At 31.1% G+C, this 23,774-nt stretch overlaps 1 protein-coding gene across 2 annotated transcripts in view; it reads right to left on the bottom strand.

Annotated features, from left to right (window-relative positions):
* The window catches only part of LOC127285684 (uncharacterized), an 85,231-nt gene extending 75,785 nt beyond the window's left edge, over positions 1-9,446 (bottom strand). Inside the window, exons 1-2 of one of the 2 annotated variants that reach the window (XM_051311817.1) lie at positions 9,428-9,446; positions 7,511-7,624 (exon numbers count right to left, since the gene is read on the bottom strand). In XM_051311817.1, the coding sequence (XP_051167774.1) occupies positions 7,511-7,530 (20 nt within the window). In that variant the 5' untranslated portion in view covers positions 7,531-7,624; positions 9,428-9,446. Of the gene's footprint in view, positions 1-7,510; positions 7,625-8,030; positions 8,050-9,427 lie in introns of those variants that run through there. The other variant, XM_051311818.1, reaches the window with a different exon arrangement.
* Positions 9,447-23,774: the final 14,328 nt, after the last annotated feature.

Here is a 23,774-nt window from a genome sequence, read left to right as displayed (position 1 = left end):
AAAATAATTAAAGTTTTAGATAAATATAATTTGGAAATACAAACTTAACCGGGTGAAAGCAAAATTTTACATTTAAATCGCGTAAAATCCGCATTTCTAAGATTGTAGAAAAGAGAAGACACAAAAAAAGGAAGAGAATGAGTGAGGAGGTGGAAATAAAAAAAAATAATAAAAAAAAGCTCAAATGTTTAGACGGTCCCTTTTGAGACAGTCGATTTTTGAGACGCTCTTTTCAAGAAGGACTTTTATAAAAGTCCTTGATTGATGGTGATCCCTCGGAGGTTGAAATTTAGAAAATCCTTAACTTTCAAATTTTGAGTAAAATAAATCTTAGCAGCATGGTCTTGAGATTCCGTAGATTTTTATCTTTGAAAATTAAAGAAAAATGATTTTTTAATTATTGTTAAAATTAAATAATAGTTAAACTAAAATACAAATTAATTAATTTTGTTTTTGATACTTCAACCATTTTCCAGTGAATCCCTTGAACTCTTGATTTGTTGCAAAAAAAGGGGAAGTTAGAGGAATATATAAATGCATTTGAATTCCTACTCCTTCACATACCTAAGAAAAATAAAGAATATGTATATTTAAAAAAAAAAAAAAAAAAAAGAAGGAAGGAGACATTTTATTATTTGTATTATTCGTTTATTATAAAGGGATATTAAAAAAAAATATAATATATATATATATATATATTATTATTATAATAAAATGATTAATATAGATAAAGGAAATGAATTTAAATATTCTCTTTAAAAAAAAGGGGCAAATTTTTGAATTTAAATCAGGGGCGCGAAAATTTTAAAAAGGGGAAATAACTGCGCGATCGACCGATTTGAATCCGATTTTGACGCGTAGATCTCAATAATGGGGTGAATTTAAAAATAGAACAGATCGATAATCAGCCATTTTTCCAAAAGAGAAAACAGAGAAAGGCAAAATTGGGACCATTTGCCATTCCACCAAATCCTTATAAACTGTGGTACTGGCATAAAATGGCCCCAAATGAAGCAATTTTTGACTACCCCAGGCACTTCAATTGCTTCAATTGCGCCAATCCAATTAAAAGTCAGGACGAGGACGCAGAAAACTGCATAAGATGCAGAATCAATTTTGTAAAAAATTGAACATATTTCCAAAATCCAAGGACTTATGTGTCCTACATTCCTTTAGAAAAAAAAATTATATGTATAAGATAATTGTGAAAATTATATTTAAAAAAAAATATATATATATATATATTTTTGAATAAACAAGTTTTTATTTCCCTTTAACCATTTAAAAAAAAACACACACACAAAAAAAATATTTTTGATTAATATATATTTTTTTGAAAAAAAAAAAAAATATACATATATATTTGAATAAACGCAACAATTTTAATTTATAAATCTGGAAAATTTTGAGAAAAGAAAATAAATTACTAAATTAAAGAAATCAATACATAAAAGGGAAAAGAGAGTAAACAAGTTATAATTGATCCGTAAGTTAAGTCGTTACCCTACTGAAAATCCCTGTATATGATCTTGTACAATTTCCTGTACAGGATCAGCAACTGAACTTGTACAAGTTCTGACCAGTTCCTGTACAGGAAAATGCATACGAATTTGAAACAAGATCATGTGTGAGATCTTGTACAAGAAAGATACTTGTACAAGAAAATGTACATGATCTTGTACAATTTCATGTATAAGTACTTGTACATGATCACGTTCATGTTCTTGCACATGTATAGTTGTAAAATTTTTTTTTTAATAAAATTTGAGATTTTGATAATTTTTAACCACTAAGATTCGTAACTCATGCATGCTAAAAACTATTGCGCAGCTGTAAGGGTTAAAGTAAACTATTGCGCAGCCTTTGAAGTTTTTAATTTTTAGTAAAGAAAAACATCAATTAACATGTGCAAGAACATGGACGTGTTCATGTACAAGTACTTATACATGAAATTGTACATGATCATGTACATTTTCTTGTACAAGATCTTGTACAAGATCTCACACGTGAATTTATCCCAAATTCGTATGCATTTTCCTGTACAGGAACTGGTCAGAACTTGTACAATTTCAGTTGCTGATCCTGTACAGGAAATTGTACAAGATATTGTACAGGGATTTTCAATTGGGTAAATGAAGGTTATCTAAGTAAAAAATGAAATATAACTAATTTTAGATCATAAATTTAACAAAATACGCAATTTTAAATGCGTATTTTGTGCAGGTGTTCCACATAAAAAATTATGACAGTTACGAACGGTTGCAACGATCTTCTAAAAAATAGACCAATCAATTAGCGAGGGCGGGATTGAACAACTTGAAAATAGGAATATGATTGGGAAAATTTCTGATGGAAAGGGAAAAGGAACCAAGATTAAGAGTGGAAAACTGACTATAAAAACATAATTTTATAAGGAAGGACCGCAGATTTTTGGCGAGCAAATTAACGTTAATTTTCCAAAGAATAAACTCGTAAAGTTCAATTTAAAAACTTAATTTATAATTAATATTCGTCGAAAAGGATTATAAATTAAGAATATTTAAACTAAGTATAAATAAAGCGTATTTAAACAAGATTCAATTCAATTGAATAAAATTTTTGATTTTCTATATCAAAATCAGTGTCTTATTTATTTAATAAAATAAACCTACCTAACTCGAGCAAGTAGATCCTTTTAAGGATCTAAATGATGAAAGAAACCTACGGTTGATAATTTGAAGGAACAAAATTCAAATTTTATAAAGTTAAAATTTTTAGACAAACATTGTACATTTTGAACTTCTCTTTACTTTCATTTTGGAAGTTTCGCGGTGTGTTACACTACCCATAGAATGTTTATGCAAAGTTCGGGTATTAGAAGACTCAATTATGAGACAGTCACTGATCCACCTGTGAACTTCTTTCAGAATAGTCAAATCGAAAATTGATTGGCTTAAGATTAGGGCGAACAGAAAGCAGACAATTTAATGATGCGCATAGAAATTGTAGGAATGTGATAAAAGCTTTATGTTAAATAGATCGGACCTAACCACATTTTCCGGGAAACTCGTTCACAAACATCAATGAAATTTCAGTTGGGAATTTAAATTCAAAGTTTTAAAAAAAATTCACGTCCAATTCCAGGTTTTTTCAAGGTTTAACAAAATTCACGTCCTCCAGGTTTTCTAGGTTTCCAGGTCAGGTGGCCACCCTGGCATAGAACTTAAGCAGAAAAGACAGAAAATATTAAGTGCAACTTGGGCGAAATGAAAAATTCTAATTTCGTATTATTGACACAAATTGTACTTTTCTCGAACAAAGAACTGAAATAAAAATTTTTATGGGTATTTTTCGTTAATGTACACTGAAGCCTTCATTGAGCAAAATTCGATAGAGTGAAGTAGAGCTCTATCAGGTGCGGCTTTAATCTAAACTATTAAAGTAATTTTAATAGGTCTATATAATAAGTTAAATGTTATTGGAGTAGTGTCGTTTTTAAAGTATGATTACGAATACTAATTCGTAATCAATGACCAGAAAAACTCTTAGATACCAAGTTTCAAAAAAATAGGAATTTCTTTTTAAAATTTGTCCGACATATTGATTCGTCGTATTAAAGTTTTAAAAACTGACATCAAATTCGGATACAGCGACCCTAAAATCCCCGAGTAAAAAGTTTCAAGCGAATCTGATAAGTTTTTCAAAAAAGCGTCCGACATATTGGATCCGCCATTTTGAATTTTGCAAAACCGACTTCGGATTCGAAATCAGCGACCCTAAAAACCCCCGAGTAACGATTTTCAGGGAAATTAAATAGTTTTTTGAAAAAGTCGTCTGACATATTGGATCCGCCATTTTGAATTTTAAAAAACCGACTTTGGATTCGTAATCAGCGACTACAAAAACCCTTAAATACAGAGCATGACGAAAATCACATTTCTACAAAAAAAGTCAGGCGTTTAAGAGTTAATTGTCTTAAGAAATGACTCAATGTTATAAATTCAAATGTTCATAACTTCTTTAAAAATAATCGTAAATTAATTTTCAAAAATGGGTTTTGAAGCTGGGATAGGCACTATATAATTACGCTCTCGAAAATTAAAAAAAAAATTCGTTCTCCTAGAAAAAATTCCCAAAAGTGACCAAAATAGACATTTTTGGAACATTTGACCTGGAATAAATATTATTATTCACTTATTATTTTGAGTAATAATCTCAAAATAATAAGTCAATAATAATATAAAAGGATTTCAATAGGGATTTTTATATAGAAATTTTATATTTTTTTGTAATTTTATTATATATGTATTTTGTCCCAAAGTTGATGAAATGAACCGCCGAATTCTATAAGAACTAAAACTTTACTTAAGAATACTATTATCGATTTTCAATTAAATTATTTTAATCTTAGTGATGTCCATCTGCAAAACAAAACTAACTGATAATTGACACATGGAATTTCATATGATTTCCTATACATATAAAAATCGATATAAAATTCTAGAATCATATAAGAATTTATATTTCAAACAATGTAGCGACTCATATAGGAATCCTCTTGCATTCCTATACAGAAACATATGATTGGAAATCCCCATATAAATTTTTACTCTAAATCGTGTCTCATTTCCGTATATTGTTTAACATAAAATGCTTCATAGAAAATAAAATAAATTTTTGGAATTTGTCATATAAACAATATTTAATTGTTAAAAATAAAGGGAATTGATGGAGAATAATATATTGTAAAATTTAAACATTATACTATAAAGAAATAAATCTTATCTTATTCTATCGCTCACAGCATCCGGATATTCAAAATATTCAAAGAACATTCTAGGAATATCATATGGTCCGGAGAAAATAGGATATCTGTAGAGTATCCCACGGAAGTCCGTGGATGTTCTCAGGACATTCCATGGATATTTTCAATTTCGAATACTTCTAAGATGTCCGTATAGGATATTCTAAAATATACTTTGCTGTGAGAGATATTTCAAGACAAAAAATCTTTTTTTTGTTTTTAAATTAATCAACTGAAGGTTCAGAAAAAAAATTTATTTAAGGCTGAAACAATTTTAATTGTTATAATAATTTGAACTAAATTTTTCTGGTTTAATAATTTTATAAATTTTTTTTGATAATACCAAGTGCGAGGGGGAGGTTTAAAACTTGTTTTCACGATTGACCCGAAATTTTAGTGACACACTACTACACGACATAGAATCGCGAGAAATTTAATGACAAAATTATTAGGTGCGTTCTTTTCTCGGAAGTTAATGACAAGTAACAGCAAGTGTAGTGGTGTGTAAATACAATAACAGTCTTTATTATAACTTGACGTACAAGTCATTTTATCAAAGTATACATATTATTTATCATTTTATTAGTATACTAAATTATACGTTCGATAATTTCTTATTCAAATTTGACAAAAAAGATTATATAAATATTCTATACAATAATTAATATATATTTATAAGAAGATAAAATGAGAGTTTTACATTATACTAGAAACGAAAACTAGCACCAAATATCAAAAACAATTTTTTTCCAAAAGTTCTTATTTTTGCGAAAAATTTAAAATGTCAACTTCTAAACGAAGGTCAAAAATTTTCGAAGATTTATAATTATATGAATCATAAAATGTCTAATTCTGACATAAAAATTATAAAACATTTTTTTTGGTAAAAAAAAGTACTCCAACTATATGTTATGTCATTGTCACATATACTCATATGATTTTATAACTATATACTTGTATAGTAACTTGATAACTATAATTATAGGGGCAGTTTTGTAACACTTTCTACAAAACCGTATAATTAAATTCTAATTAGATGTATGTTGTTTTAAAACGACTGTTCAATGCAACTTACAATGTTCTCACATAAATAATAAATTTGCAAATAAAAAAATTCAAGAATAAAAGGAATTAAACAAATTATAAAATTTTTGTTCTAGTATGTAGTTAATAAATAGTGAATAGCATAACAGTTCTACGTAGTAACTTTATAATACTAGAGATCTAATAAGCATTCCAGTTTACTTGTGCAATTCTGATGTAACAGAGTTATGTAGTTTTTAATAAAGCTATTATTTTTACTCCCATCTTAAACTCAAAATTAAACTTAATTTAATATTATTTGAAGTAAGCAACAAAATATGCGCGATTCCATATGTATACATAGAATTATATAGAAACATTACATTATAACTTAAAACATACAATAATATATAGTTATTAAATCATTCAAATCACTTTAAAATTAAAAAATTTAAATTTTTTTAATTATTTCAAAATTAAAAACTCTGAATTTATTTGTTTTGTTGCAAAAGTTAAAAAAATAATAACAAATTGAAGAATTAAAAAAATTCCATTAAAATAAAAACTAAACTATCTAAAATTTACTGTAAAAATAAATAATTAATTTAAGTAATAAGAAGTTAAATTATTTTGAAAATTATGAAAGTTGCAAAAATGTAGAATAACGCATACTTTATATTTTCTGCAATAAAAAAATTATTATTCAATTTTTATTAAACATTGTGCATACAATTTGCATTCATTGAAATATAAATTCCTGTAACAATTATAAATGCTTTTATAATAAAAAATATGTGTGTCATTTTTTGTAGTTTATTAATTTCAAAAAATAGAATGTTATTTTCGTCTTTCTTATAAGGTTGAGATAGAGTAAAAGCCGGGATAGTCAGATACTTAAGAATACTATCTTATTTAACGCTTTTTTCATTGTTTTATGCTAAATCCTTAAATTGAAGGCTGCAAAGAATCCCATTATATAATATTAAAGTTTAACAAATTACATCTTCTATAATAAATTAATGTATAAGGCTGTAAGCCTTATGAATTCACTCAATACATTTTATAAAGTAATTATGATAATGAGTTATTATTTATTTACCCAAAACTATAAAAGTATCCGAAATTATTCGCGTTTAAGATATATTTAATAAATTTATTCACTAAATTTATTTAAATGCAAAAAAATATTTAACTCACAATTTCAAATATTTAAAGAATACTTCTAAATATTTAAAGTAATTTAAGAATTAAACAAAACTTTTCACTGCTTAAAAATTGTTTGACATACGAGATTACTTTTTAAAATTTCAAAACAACTTCACGCAATACAAATTTGTTTTACAATTCTTTAACATTCATAAGTAATGTTCTTAATTGTAATGTTTTTAATTTTTAATTGTAACAAGATATGTATGTGTATATTTTATTTTTATTTACTGATCTTTATTTTTATAATGATTTTTTGAGAAATTATCAAAATACATACACAATTTCGAGCTTACGTCTCTTTAAGAAAGACTTTTTCAAGAATAATGTGATTTGACTAGAAACTTTTAAAACTGAAAAACAAAGGAGTATTTTTGGAAAATTACAATGTACTGGATAAATATTTATACTGAAAAATTTATTGTTTGGTTTTATAGAATATTCGTATATACATTCAGCTAAATATAATCTAACTAAAAATGTTTGAAATAAACTTACATAATTCGATGAAAAATCATATTGTTTTAGTTCCTTCGCCGATGGTGTGTATGACGTGAGATCAAAATAAGGAGGAAGCTGAATCTGACGGTCGCACACTAGAGAGATGGTATACTGCGAAGGAACACCAAAAAGAAAATATTTTTTATTTAAAAATGCCACTATTCAAAAATCTCACACGTGACATTAAATTTACAATGAAATCGCAGAATAGCGTAACTTGGATTAAATCAAACACATAATACAATAACAAAAGACCAAAATATCTTATAAGGCTTTACTTTTAAAATTTCGTTAAAAATTAATAAAAAGGACGCCGCACACAATACATGGAATTTCGGGCTCAGTGAAAATGTCTGATATTAAAAAGTTTTTAAAATAACAAAAAATAAAAAAGATAGAAAAAATATATGAATTAAAATTCTAAGCAGAGTAAAAGTCTATATATATATAGTTCTTTGTAATTTTAGACTCTTGCAACGTAACAATTTTAAGGATTTATCTTTATTTTATTATTTACACTGTAAAAAAGGTGGACTCTTTAAAATGAGTACTCTTTTGAAAACAGTACGCTTTTGAATACCGCTCTGATCTGTTGTAATACCTTACATAAACAGGTATCAATAATAAATTGAAAATTATGATACATTTTTGTTTTTAAATGTCATGTCAAATCCTTTCTAAAAAAACATAGCATGGAATGCTCGAAACCCGAATAGTCGAAATCGAAACTCAAATGATAATTTACATTACATTTATTAACGTGGAAAAACACAATTAATCATTAAACGACATATTGCCTTCTAAAAAAAGATATATTAATACACCGTCCGACAAAATTCAACTTTTTTTTGACCCACAACAAAATCCAACATTTTTGGAAACTAGGATCCAAAAAAATACCCGTGTCTGGCCGTTTTGCTAGATCAAGTCGTTTGTGGTTTTTAGGGGTGAAAACAGCCCCTAAATAAAAAGTAACAAGATATCTTTTAAAAATTATTAATATTTTATAAAACTTGATATCTGGGGGTTTTCGGGGTCGCTGATTATTAATCTGATGTCAGATTTTCAAAATTCAAAATGGCTGTCAAAATTTTAAAAAGTTATTAAATATTTTTTAAACCTTGGTATCTAGGGGTTTCTTGGGTCGCTGATGACGAATCTGATATTAAATTTTCAAAATTCAGAATGGCAGATATAAAATAAAAAATTAATAAATTTTTAAAAATTTGATCGCTATATTGGATCCGCCATTTTGAATGTTGAAAATCTGACATCAGATTAATATTCAGTGACCCCGAAAACCCCCAGATACCAAGTTTTATAAAATATTAATCATTTTTAAAATATATCCTGTCACTTTTCATTTAGGGGTTGTTTTCACTCCTAAAAACGACAAACGACTTGATTTAGCAAAACGGCCAGATACGGGTATTTTTTTGGGTCCTAGTTTCCGAAAATGTTAAATTTTTTAATGGGTCAAACATTGTGTCGGACGGTGTTATTATTTATTATGAAATGTTGCTAATTGCACTATTAAAAAAAATATAAAATACAACATTTCTAATGTATATAAATTTTTTCAAATTTAATTGCACCGTTTTCTCAGACCCGGTCATATATGTAATATATTACATAATATTATGAATGATAAAATTAATAATTATTACCTATAATAATTATTATTATTGTTAACATATTAATTATTTTATTAATTAATTTTAAAAATTATCGATGGCTTTGCGGAATGTGATTATTTCACAAAAAAAACATAAAAATTTCCTTCACGAATTTCTCACCAAAAACAGACACAAAAATGTAATAAAAACATTTCTGAAAAATAAATATTTTTCTTATGGGTAAGAATTCCTGAAGTGGCCCCCTAATGATCTTTTTAGTAAGGAACATAAATGATACCTATATATTTTGATAGTCCATGATGTCACTAAAAACACTCCAAACGATTTTTCAAAATTTTAATTTTTGTAATTTTTATAAACAATTGAACTTTTTTGCACCGTTTTAGAAAAAATACAATTTCTCAAAATTGACTGAACCGATTTCAATTAAACTTGTTTTGTAGAAAGATTAGGAAATGTACTATTAAGAAAAAAATATAATATGAATATAAAGTGTAATTTGTTTAAACAAATTATATTTTTAATTTTTAATGTTATAAATAAACAATGTTCACAATCGATTTTGATCATTTTTTATAGCATCATAAAGAGGGACTTTTCATGATTCCATAGCAAAAATAAAAAACCTGAACTCTCTAAAAGTTTAAAAGTTCTATCATTTTTAGTCTCGCCGCGCGCGAGTTTTTTCGGTAACTGATGCTCACGGTGCGACTCGGGCTCTCGCCCGCCTTTCGACTACCTCTACCGTGGAAGAGTTCATAAATACAATATTTAATTAAAATAATAATAATAATGAAATATGTTTATGACGAAAAATGTATACTCAATGTAAAAAAATTTCGAATTTTTAATTTGTAAACAAAACACTCGCGACACTCGTCTGCTCATTCCTATGAAAGAAAATGTTTGTTTTAACAACATACCTAGTTCTTTCTGCATGCATACATTAATGTGTTAGTCCGTTGTTTTTCTTTCGATCAGTATTTTGAACTTTTCAAATTAAGTATTTTACTTTTTCGCTTATGTAGTGCTATGAAAAAATATCTTAGAATATGCTACAAAAAAATTATTGTTGCAATCCGCTAAAAAAAGACAAGCATAAGTCAGTTTCTCAGAATCTTGTGAATGTGGGTGATTCGTGGAATTATGAATTCAAAAATTTGTTAGGAAAATATGTTTGTATGCCCTGCAAAGCATATATCAATTACAGATTAAAAGAAAGTTTGCATTTTGATGGTGATAGTGTGAAATCTGCTGAGCATAAAAAAATCGATTATAGTGAAATGCAAACAGATAATGACAATTTACGTCTGGATCCATTTTTTATTTGTACTAAAGTTGATAATGACTTAAAAAAGCGCAAATTAAACACCTTTTTAGAAGATAATGGCCAACCACCTATCAAAAAGCCTTTCTAAATTATCAAAAGCTGAGAAACAAAAAATTCAGGGAACGATAGATAAACTAAGTTCTAGTTTTTTGTGCAAGCCAAACAGTTCTTCGAGTGTAAACAATTCGAATAATGAAACTTGGATAACAAATTTAAAGGAAGAATTTTACAAAAAAAAACACTAGAAATGAAAAAATATCAGTTCTGACCAGAATTCCTTTTTCGGCATTAAATGATGGAAAACGCATTTGGACCATTAAAGGAATCTGATCAGAATTTGATGTATCTCGTCGAATGGTGCGTCAAGAGATGAAATTGCGTGCAGACGAAATTACACTCAAATTTTTGGAAAAATTCCTAAAAGTTAAAATCTCACTTTCAAAATTCACTAAGCTACAACCTCGTCAATGTATAATAGCTGGGAAATGTGGGTCTCACAATGTTTGTGTGTGCATTATACATCAAAATGTAAAATTGAAAATTGAGGGAATCATAGCGATGTTACAACGTAAAAGATACGAATTCACAAAGTCATATCGTGATTTATTAAGCGATATGATATGAAAAGATTCCGAACTAAAATGCTTCTTTTTATAACGTAATAAGTGACCTGGTAAAAAAATGGTGGAAAGAAATCTTTCTGATCTTTTCAAAAGTCTTGGAATTTCTAGCATTGAATTTAATCAGTGGACTTCAACCGACAGGTAAAAATTTTCAAATTTATTTAAGAATTACGATATTCATTTATTTTTAAATAAATAATTAACTTAGAATTTTTTAAGGTGTCAATTTATAAATGAGAAGAAAAGTGCGCGTAATTTTGCAAAGATTTTAGCCAAGGATTTATCAGCTTTAGTCACGCATAATTTTGTAGCAAAAACTCAAACTTCTTATTTTTTGACAATCAAAGAAAATGTTGAGGAGGGAGTTTTTATTGTAAGTCTAAATTTTTCTGAAAATTTTACTTGCAAGATTCAGGATTCCGTTCAATTTAGTTACTGGTTTAATGTCCAAGTCACTCTTCCTTCATATGTGATTTATTATCGTCAAAATAATAAATTAAAACATTTAAATTTCGTTGCGGTATCCGAAAATTTACATCACGATCATTGTTGTTCACTTGTTCAATGAAAAAATGATTAGTTTTTTAAAAACAAAAATTGGGAGTGAAAAAATAAAAAAAATTGTGTATTTTTCTGACGGTTCTGCTGCTCAATATAAAAACAAATATAATTTTTCTAATTTACTTGCACATGAAGATGACTTCGGTATAAAAGCTGAGTGGAATTTCTTTGCGACCGGTCATGTCAGGGCAAAGGAGCTTGTAACGGTATTGGAGGTACCGTCAAAAGACATGCTTACAAAGCAAGTATGCAAGAGTTAATAGGGAAATAATTAATTCTGCAAAAGCATTTACAAAATGAGCGAAAACTGCGTTTAAAAAAATTGATTTCGTTTACTGCACTAAAAGAGAGCATACCTGGCGTGAAAAGAGATTACAAGCGCGATATTCACATGCGAAAACAATTACACACACAAGAAAGTATCATTATTAAGTGCCATTAAGCAGCAATGAAATTATGTGCAAATTTTATTCTGAGGATGTGAACAACGTTATTGAAAAGTTTTGAACATTTAGTATTCTAAATAATAACAAACCCGCCGCTGGATCGGTAATTGAAAGAGAAGTATAAAAGTTTATTTTATAAAGTATATTGATTAATTAAAAAATTAGTTTCAATTAAAGTTAATATATACGATGTTTCAACTAAATCTCGAACATCTAATCTTCATCTAATCTTACTAGTTTAAAATTTAATGATCTCATTTAAATTTAAGAGGACATGATTATATTTACAAAAAGTTGTATTTTATAAAACAAATGTGTGAAAGCGAATTTTCTTTTGTAAAATAAGTTATGTTTTATGAAAATAAAACTCTACTTTTTATCAGGAGTTTTATATTAATTAATAAAATATCAATATTTATTACACAATTTTACATAATATTTGGATTTTTATAATTATTATTTTTTGTGCAAGGGCAAATGTGGAAATCTTCTACACCAAGGAGAGAATTGCAACTCCAAGAATCAGACCGTTCCAGAGGCGCACTCTTTTTCTTCGAAGTGTCCGGGGTTAACTTACTCCTGTGTAAGCCGACCCGCTACAAACACACTCCTATTGGAACCTTTTACTCTTACTTGCGGAACTGCCGTCTGGCTTTACACTTCGCAAATAAAACGGTTTCTTTGCCTTCGCCATTTCATAGGCTGGGGGCGGTAAAGGAGAAGAGATCAAATGTCTCCTCGCACCCCTGCACAACCCCAGCCGAGCCAAAAATATCTTCCGGTCAACCTCTTCTTCTGCCGGCTTTGTCTTTGGTAAACATGACCTTCAGAACAAAGGTCTCAACATGCCTCCAGGAGTCAACACTTTGGAGCATGACAGAGACCATGTTATCGGCGTTGAATCGAGTCTCAACCGTCGCAAACATGGCTTCTCTGTCATCGCTCCAGTGCTCGCATGAAAATAGCGTGTGTTGAGCGTCATCCACTAGGAATTTATCGCAGTACACGAATTCCGGTGCTCTTCTTATTTTAAACCGGTGGAGGAACTGGTTGAAGCAACCATGACCTGACAACACTTGTATCAGGTAGTAACCAACTTCGCCGTGCTCTCTGTCAAGCCAGGTTGCGAGGTGAGGAATCAGGCGGTACGTCTACCTTCCTTTCAGTTCCTCATCCCATCTCTCTTGCCATTTTTCAACGAATCTTATTCTTGCATCTCTTCGAATAGCCATCTTTTGGCTATTCTAAACTTCCTGTTCTTGCAAGTTTGCTAGCTCTTGGTTAAGTATATAGACTTCCCGTCTTTCCACCGTCAATAGGTCTACTGGCGGCATGATCGCAAGAACTAGGGCGGCACTCGTTGAAACTGTTCGGTAGGCGGATACCACTCTCCGTGCCGAAGTTCCTTCTACGGAGAGTAGGTCCTTAGAGATGCCGTGGTTCTTAAGGGCTGGTCGCCACCAATCGCCGTTTCTTTTCTCTTGGGCCGCCGACGTTTGGCATCATCCTTGAAACGTTTTCGATGCATTCGGCGGACTCAAGTGATTTGTTGCGACAGTCTTGGGCGAAGTTTAACCATAGATCCAACGTCACCTCCAGGTACTTAAGCTTTGTCCCAATCTGAATCTTTGGGGCTTTAAAGGCTCTCCGGTCTGTGACGAGTAAAGCCTCTGTCTTCTCCACGGACATCTGAAGACCGTTGAGATCTAGCCAGCGCTTTACTCGTCTCAGACATTCATTGACCCTTACCTCAAGGATTTCCTCGCTCCACGCAAGACACACGACAATGACGTCGTCCGCAAAGCCAACTATAAACGTATCCTCAGGTAGGTCGATTCCCAGGAGTTCGTCATCCATGACGTTCCATATAAATGGACCTACCTTGGGTCCTTGGGGAGCTCCACATGTCATCTTATGTTTAAGATGGCATGCATCGCTCTTGTATTGAACCCATCTGTCGCTAAGATAGTTGTCTATCATTCGCAACAGTGCGTCGAAAGAGACGTCCCACTTTGCGGTATTAAACGCATTTCGTATGTCTATAGCAACGAGCGCACAAAATTCTTTCCTTTTGCCCTCTTAGGCTTTCTTCGCCCTATTGACAACAGTGAGTATTGCATCAACTTTTTACCGGCCTTTTCGAAAGCCAAATAGATTCTCAGATAGGCTATTTTCGCCTGTCAGGACTTCCTGAAGTCTCTGCATAACCAGACCCTCTAGAAATTTGCCCATGGTATCCAACAGTGTTGGGTAGTAACTAGTTATTAGTAACTAAGTTACTGAAAAAGTTCCTTTACTTGTAACTTATAACGTAACTAAGTTACTTTTTTAAAAAGTAACTTGTAACGTAACTTAGTTACTATTTTAACAGTAACTTTTAATTTTAAGTTATTTCGTTACTTTCTTTGCACTTTTTTATTGCTCTAAAAACTTAATAATTTCGTATTTCAAAAAAAGCGCGCAAAGTGATAGCAAAAGAACATGGCCTCTGCGCTCGCATGCTGCGCATTGTACCGAGTGTTTACATTCTGTTTTTCATGTGCTCGTGTTCCATCGTATTCGTTTGGTTTACTGTTGCAATATAGGGGATTTACCTGCATAATTTTGACAGTGTACAAGATTTTTTAAAATAAGCTTTTAATTAATTAATTTATTTGTATTCGGAAGTTTTATATAGACTTTTATTTAACAGTTTATAAAAATATTTTTTATCAACTCCGTGTCGAAATCGTACCTTATTAATTGATATGTAAATTAATTCTTAAAATGGCAAACAAAATCCATGATTATAAAAAATAATTTTCTAATAATGATAACATTTTTAAAATTTTTATAAATAAATACTTGGATAGGTTAAACATGGATGCGTTAAAGAATTAGAAGCAGCTATAGCGAAAGAAAAAAAAGAGAAAATTCGAAGAACAATTCTCAGATTCTTTAGATAAGAAGCAAACTCTTTTGGAAAACTGGACTTCCGATTCAAAGCTAGTTACTCAAAAAATATTGGATAAAAAAATTATACTTTGTAAGTAACTGTAACGAGTTACTTTTTATAAAAGTAACTGTAACAGTAACTAGTTACTTTTTTTCATTAAGTAACTTAAATGTAACGAGTTACTTAAAAGAAAGTAACTTACCCAACACTGATAGGATCCTACGTAGGATCTCATGTAAGAATTAATCATATAGGAATTTATATGGGATGTCATGTGTGGATTTCACTGTTTTATTTGTCCATCTAAGATACCAAGTCGGAAATTATATGAGAAATTATGTAGGAAATTATATGGGAAATTCCAATATAGATGTAGATCATCATAGTTCCACTCTTACGCCGCCAGATGGTGATAATTTTTTTTCTCACAGTTGAGATCAGTCTTGAATACTATAAAAGCTGAGACTCTAACTCAGAAGGTGTATTGCAAAGCACAATTTTTTTTCTTTTCAGAAGAATTGCAGTAATATTATTTGATATTTAATTATATAATTTTTAATTTTTATAAATTGCCGTCTGCCAACTGAAAATTCCTATATGAAATCCCATATTGTTTCCTTTATATAATTCTATGTGAAATCTTAGATAAAGATATTTCAGAATCTACATGAAATCCTATACGATTTCTTATGTTCAAATCAATCATATATATGATCCCATGTGAGGATTTTTAATATGATTTTATGGCAGATTTTTTGTAATAATTTTTTATTCAAGAATCGAAAAAAGATTTGATGTATGATTTGATATAGGAAAATTTCTGGTTAATGAATTTTAGTATGTTTTTTAATGAGAAAACACGAAGGAAATTGACATAAGAAATTGAAGGAAAAAATGGGACCAGAAAAAATTGTAGGATTTCACATAGGAATTTACATAATTTATTACTTAAGAATACGTTTATAAAAATTTACATCGAATCCCACTTCAAATCATGTCTCAATTTCCTATATGATTTTTTATAAGATCCTATATAGTTTATCACATGACACATAGAATTTTATGTGGATTTTAATATATGAATTTATGTAAGATCCTATATAAGATCCTACATGAGAATTTTCAGTAGACACAGCCACACAAAAAAATGTTTTGATCTGGGGGTCTGACTATGCCTGCTTTATGTTTTTTTGGGTCAAAAAACCAATATGGCGGACAGTTTTTCGAAAAATTCATCCGATTTGTCTGAAACTCGTTACTCGGGGGTTTTTGGGGTCGCTGATCACGAATCTGATGTCAGTTTTTAAAAATTCAAAATGGCGGACACTTTTTTGAAAAATTCATCGGAATTACATGAAACTCGTTACTCGGGGGTTTTCGGAGTCGCTAATTACGATTTGAATTTTGTTTTCAAAAATTCAAGATGGCTGACACTTTTTCGAAAAATTCATCAGAATCTAGTAACGAGTTTCAGGGAAATCCGATGAATTTTTCGAAAAAGTGTCCGCCATATTGATTTTTTGAGGTTATCTCAAAATCCTGATCTGATGGGGTAAAACGGACCTCGAATTAGGATTCAGCGACCCAAAAAACATAAAGTAGGCATAGTCAGACCCCCAGATCAAAACTTTTTTTTGTGTGCTGTGATATCAATTTTCAAGAAAGAAATTTAAAACCTAAAAAATTTATTTGTTTATACAATTTGCATAGGATAAAAATTTTTCGTCACATTGCTTCTACAGAATTTTTTTAAAAAGGTTCGATTTTAATGTAATATGGCTTATTTTCATCAGAAAAAGATTCTCTACATTTTCACCGTGGGGATTTTCAAACAAGCAAGCCGTTTCGAAACATTTATTTGAAAAGTTGAGAAATACCGCTACTGTGGACTACCTAAGTGCCATCTACCACTAACATTTCAACTAAGTCATATCAAGCCGTTTTCAGGCGTAAGTTTCTTCCTTTAAAAGGTAATATTTGGGGGTTTATTTTTTTAAATTGTTATTTACATTCCCAGGATTCTATTTCGTTAAAATTTGGATTAAATTGTGTAAATTAATTAGACTGATTATTTTTAATAATATATTTTGTTATCGAGGGTTAATTTTGTCTTATTTTATTGAGTTCATTTCCATTGCAAATTTGTTTCCAATTATATTTAAAATTTATACAATTTCAATTAATTCGGAAAGAAAAGATTTTATACTTCAAGTATAAACTAATCGTTACATAATTTTTGGCGCCCGAACAGGGACATTTGTTTTGATACAAAATGCGAAGGATTCTAATGACGAGTAGAACACCAGAAAAAAAGCGAGATAATTTGTCGAGTAGTGTAAAGGAAAATAATTCTAATTTTCAAAACGATAATTCTTGTAAATCGTTAAACATGCCGAAAGGTTCTGATAATCAGGATGATCTTCGAATTAATAAAGATAACATGATAGAACAATTAAAATCGGAGGTTTTAAGATTGCGTGATTTGAACAATGTACAGAATGAACAGATAACGACGCTACGTCGGCAGGCCGCGACGGCACCTCGTGGTGGGGATAATCAGTTATTACTCACTTTAATAGAGGGTTTGCGCGAGACAGCTATTGAACATAATCACTATAAACCAAAAATCATCAAACCTCGCTAGTACATTTGATTTTGATGATTTGGGGGAAGACCTGGGAGTGTCTGAGGGTCGGGTGGGGGAGGGGGTATGCCCATGCCATCCTCTGTGTCCCAGAATGATAGTTTCTATGTTTGCGGTTCACACTCATGCTCTTTTAGACACGGGAAACCAGATAACGGCTATCTCAGAATCGTTTTGTGAATATTTATCTCAACATGGTAAATTTGATGAAGTACCAGTATCTAACGTTCTATTGTATACTGCCATTGGTAAAAAACCCACTACAATTAAAAAACAAGTCAGCTGTATGGTTTCTGTTGGTAAACATAATATTAGATCAAATTTTTTAGTTGTACTTAAATTATCTAATGCGGTTATAATTGGAAACGATTGGTTAATGCAAAATCAGGTTATTATTGATTATGCAAAACTTGAGGTTATTATACGGGAGCAAACGATTTCAAACCCGGATATTCAATTTAGCAGGAGTAATTCAACAGAATTAAAGCATAAAGATAATCATGATAATATTAAGTATATTCAAAATTTAGAATGTGAGACTGACGAAGGCCAAATAAAGAATATTTCCGAATCTGATTGGTTGTTTGAAGGAGAAAGGGATGATTTTTTGTCGTTGATTTTTTCTGAAAATATAGGGGGGTACCAGAAACAAAATTTTTTTGTTTCGAAAAACGTAAAGGATTTTTTCGGACATTGGGATGACTATCTTTTGAACGAGTGTCCTGAATCTGAAATTGTCACTGGTAATCTTATATATGAAAAGGATGTTGAATTTAGAGACGAATATGAAGAAAAGTTTTTAAATGTGGTTGATATTGTTAGTAATAGATCTTCGGAGGATTCTTTTGAAATAGATTCTTTCAGTAATCGTGTTCGATTATTAGCTTCTGAAATAACTACTTTGAGTGACTTTGAAAAAAATTTATTCGTTGAAGCGAACATATCCATATCCAACATATCCTGTGCCTATTGCATATCGCTTAAAAGTGGATAAAGCCATAAATGAAATGTTAGATAATGGTATCATACAGTTGTCAAACAGTCCATATTGTAATCCTCTTCGCGTTGTAATCAAGAGTGACGACTCAGTGCGATTATGTCTCGATGCGCGATATATTAATTCAATTTTGGAGTCTGATCACGAATCACCGCCTCTTATTTGCGAGTTGATGCAGAAATTTCATGGTGTTCAGTATATGACTACTACAGATTTTACGACCGGATACTGGCAGATCCCATTAGATGCTGAAAGTCAAAAATATACGGCCTTTCTCTATAATTTTAAGATGTATGAATTTCGCAGACTTCCTTTTGGTTTAAAAACCGCTGGGTCTATTTTTATTCGTACTCTTCGATTAGCTCTTGGCGATGAGTTTGATAATGAACTCACTACTTATATTGATGATTTTTTGTATGCCACATCTGGTACATTTTAGGATCATTTGACTAACAAGTAACACTACCCAACTGTTAATCACCGATTTTGATGAAACTTGTCACACTTCTAAAACATGGAAAAATATTGAACACGTATTTTTTTATATCGGCCCGTTTTGAGTTTTAAGGGTAGAAAACACCCTTTTTCAATTTAAGGGATGAAAAGCAGTATTTCATACGGAATTTACTAGATTTGCTTGAAACATATTACTCAGGGGTTTTCGAGGTGGCTGATTACGAATCTGAAGTCAGATTTTAAAAATTCAAAATGGCGGATCCAATATGGCGGACAATAAAATCAAAAATTAATCGGATTTGATTGAAACTCGTTAGTCGGGGGTTTTTGGGGTCACCGATTACGAATCTGATATCAGTCGGGTAGTTGATTACGAATACGGTGTCAATTTTTAAAAATTCAATATGGCGGATCCAATATGGCGGACAATAAAATTCAAATTCAATCGAATTTACTTGAAACTCATTACTCGGGGGTTTTTGGGGTCGCTGATTACGAATTTGAAGTCAGATTTAAAAAATTCAAAATGGCAGCTCCAAAATGACAGACAACTTTTTAAAAAATTCATTGCGTTCGCTTAAAACTTATAACTCGGGGGTTTTTGGTGTCGCTGATTACGAATCAGATGTTAGTTGTTTAAAATTCAAAATGATGGATCCAACATATTCAATAAAGCCATTATTATAAAGACAAGATCTAATACTGCGACCAACAAATGCAAGATATGATAATCGAACCAACAAAGGCAAGAAGCAATAATCCAACCAGTAAAGGCGAGATGTGATAATCCAACCAGTAATGGCAGGATGTGATAATCCAACCATCAAAGGTAAGAAGCAATAATCCAACCAGTAAAGGTAAGAAGCAATAATCCAACCAGTAAAGGAAAGAAACAATAATCCAACCAACAAAGGTAAGAAGCAATAATCCAACCAGTAAAGGCGAGACGTGATTATCACATCTTGCCTTTACTGGTTGGATTATCACGTCTCGCCTTTACTGGTTGGATTATTGCTTCTTGCCTTTGTTGGTTCGATTATCATATCTTGCATTTGTTGGTCGCAGTATTAGATCTTGTCTTTATAATAATCGCTTTATTGAATATGTTGGATCCATCATTTTGAATTTTAAACAACTAACATCTGATTCGTAATCAGCGACACCAAAAACCCCCGAGTTATAAGTTTTAAGCGAACGCAATGAATTTTTTAAAAAGTTGTTTGTCATTTTGGAGCTGCCATTTTGAATTTTTTAAATCTGACTTCAAATTCGTAATCAGCGACCCCAAAAACCCCCGAGTAATGAGTTTCAAGTAAATTCGATTGAATTTGAATTTTATTGTCCGCCATATTGGATCCGCCATATTGAATTTTTAAAAATTGACACCGTATTCGTAATCAGCTACCCGACTGATATCAGATTCGTAATCGGTGACCCCAAAAACCCCCGACTAACGAGTTTCAATCAAATCCGATTAATTTTTGATTTTATTGTCCGCCATATTAGATCCGCCATTTTGAATTTTTAAAATCTGACTTCAGATTCGTAATCAGCCACCTCGAAAACCCCTGAGTAATATGTTTCAAGCAAATCTAGTAAATTCCGTATGAAATACTGCTTTTCATCCCTTAAATTGAAAAAGGGTGTTTTCTACCCTTAAAACTCAAAACGGGCCGATATAAAAAAATACGTGTTCAATATTTTTCCATGTTTTAGAAGTGTGACAAGTTTCATCAAAATCGGTGATTAACAGTTGGGTAGTGTTACTTGTAAGTTATGTCGAGTGTTTGATGTTTTGCAAAAAAAACGATTCACGTTAAATTTAAAAAAAATCAAAGGTTTTTCAAAAAAATCTTAAATTTTTAGGTCACGAAATTTCAATTGATGGAGTCAGGCCTTTAAAAGATAAATTACAAATTATCCGGGATTTTTCGAAACCAGGGAATCGAAAGGAACTTCAGCAGTTTATTGGGATCTGCACGTATTATCGTCAGTTCACAATGAAGCATGCTGAGTTGCTCGAGCCGTTTCGAGATCTTCTGAAAGAGAAGAGTCCTTGGGTCTGGACTAGTTTTCATGATTTGGCATTCGGTGTGATGAAGGATGCCTATGTTAATTGTATCCAATTAAGACATTATATTCCGGGTCGAATGTATCGATTGCAAACAGATGCATCGAATTTTGGAATCAGCGGAATTCTTTATCAGATCGACGATGATGGTAACTTTGGAGTAGTGTCACTAGTCAGTAGATGTTTGAATCAAGCTGAAGTTCATTATTCGACAACCGAGAAAGAACTTTTGGCGATTATATATTCTATAGTCAAATTGAGATATTTTTTGTTGGGAACTCAGTTTTTGATAATCACTGATCATAAGGGTCTTGTATTTCTTAACACTACGCAGTATATGAATTCGCGTTTAATAAGATGGAGCATATTATTACAACAGTATGATTTTCAGGTAGAATATTGCAAGGGCAAGGATAATATTGTTGCTGATTTTTTTAGCCGTCATCCTAATAGCAAATTTGAATCAGCTGAGTCTGATTATTTTTTAATTGATGTCATCGATGATGAGGTAGTGGGCACGGAATTTTGTGTCTGTTCAGTTATAGGGTATTCTAAAAATTTACGTGAATCTTTGGGAAATCTTGCAGTTTTGCAGAGAGGGGATAAATTTTTGAAGGAACTTATCGTAAAACTTGAAATGAGTAATGAGATGAATTACTTTGTTTTAAAAGAGGATATTCTATTTCATTACGACCAATATGTTAATTCATGGCAAGTTGCAATTCCTGATTTTATGGGGAGGGATATAATGGATAGCGTTCATTCGAAATTGGGACATCCGGGTGTTTACAAAACTAGCAGGTACATTCGTAAATATTATTTCTGGAAATCAATGAATCAGCATATAAAAAAATTTGTCGTGTCTTGTGACTTATGTCAACGCGTTAAATGTCCTAATGTCAAGATGAGTGGATCGATGGGAAGAGTGGAATCGTCGGGTCCGAGAGATTTGGTCAGCGTTGATTTCTATGGCCCTCTTCCAAGGTCAATTGGCGGAGTCGAGTATATTTTTGTCGTTTTGGACGTATTTTCCAAATATGTCAAATTATACCCAATAAAGCATGAAAAAACTGAAACAATTCTTAATAAACTATTTAATCATTATTTTGTAGAAATGGGAAAGCCCAAACGCATACTTTCAGATCATGGAACTCAATTTACGTCTCCTAAGTGGGCAAATCGGTTACGCAGGGATGGTGTGGATGTAGTTTTCTCCTCAATCAGACATCCCCAGAGTACTCCAGTGGAGCGAATCATTCGCGAGTTGGGGCGATTTTTTCGTACTTTTTGTTCAGATCGGCCTACAAGGTGGTCTAAGTACTTGCCAGAAATTGAATTTTTTCTAAATATTACAACTCATATGAGCACGGGCTTTTCCCCTAGTGAGTTACATTTTGGTAAAGAACAAACCGACAAAATTCTGAGTATAATTAAATTTCCCAATGCTCCTAAAATATCAAAGGATATGAAAATTCTCTTGGCAAGAAATCGGTTAAAAAGAAATTTGGATTTGAAAGAACGCTCTCAGGGATCGCCATCGAGGGTATCGTTAAAAATGGGAGATTTGGTCCTTTTACGAGTACCGAAACTCTCGGACGCATATAAGAAAGTAACAAGAAAATTCTTCCACCTATATTATGGTCCGTATATTATATTGCGTGACTTTGGAAATAATTCTTATGAATTGGCGGATCCTGAGAACGTCGAGCGAATAATTGGAATTTATAATCGAATGAGTTTAAAAAAATATATAAAAACTGATGAGTAGCCTGATCGTCCTTCTACGAGACATGATTTATTTAAATTGAGTGAACTTTATATATATTCTTTTTTTTTGTGTGTTTGTACATTTGATTTATGAAGTGTTTCTAATTGATGAATTTTATATCCGATTTAACTTATGTGTTTCCTTATGTATTCATCGTGTAATGACAGAAAGCACATGTGAATGTCGAAAGGTTCTATCATATTGGAATCAATCATTTTTTATTATTTAACGTTTTTTTTTCTCTTCGATGCTGTGATACTTTACTAATGTTTTTTATTACATAGCAAATATGATAAATATTTTTTTTTGTTAAAAAATAATGTAAGAGAATTATACGAGTGTGCCTTGAAATATTTTAGATATTCCAAGGCAAGGGGGGTAATGAAAGGATCAAAATACATTTGAATATTCGCGCTATGTTGATATTTCTGCTTTCTATGGGTCGAGTTTTAATTCATTACAATTTCGTTAATATTCGCATTAATTTGGGGAAAAGGCGGCAATGGGCAAGTGGGGAACTGGATACTACTAGATGGTCTGGAGGGGGGCGGGCGCGAAAGGGAAATTAATAAAAGGGATTTTCGCAAGCGACTCGTCCTCACTTTTTTAAGCTGGTGGAAGTAGAAACACGGTAGCCACTTCTTTGCGTGTCCAAAGAGTGGCAACTTATTTTGTGGTTACGGAAACTGAGGACGGCGCATACGGAAATAGAGGCGTGGGATTTTTCAAAGGGGAACTCTAAAAATTATCTTCCTGCTATTGGGCCATTGACAAAGGGGATAATTTCGAGGAA

The sequence above is a fragment of the Leptopilina boulardi genome, unplaced genomic scaffold, assembly GCF_019393585.1.
Source record: "Leptopilina boulardi isolate dan_hultmark-lab unplaced genomic scaffold, ZJU_Lbou_2.1 LbouV2_341, whole genome shotgun sequence".
NCBI lineage: Eukaryota > Metazoa > Arthropoda > Insecta > Hymenoptera > Figitidae > Leptopilina > Leptopilina boulardi.
The sequence above is the reverse complement of the archived record's forward strand: the minus strand, read 5'-3'. Positions and strand labels throughout refer to the sequence as shown.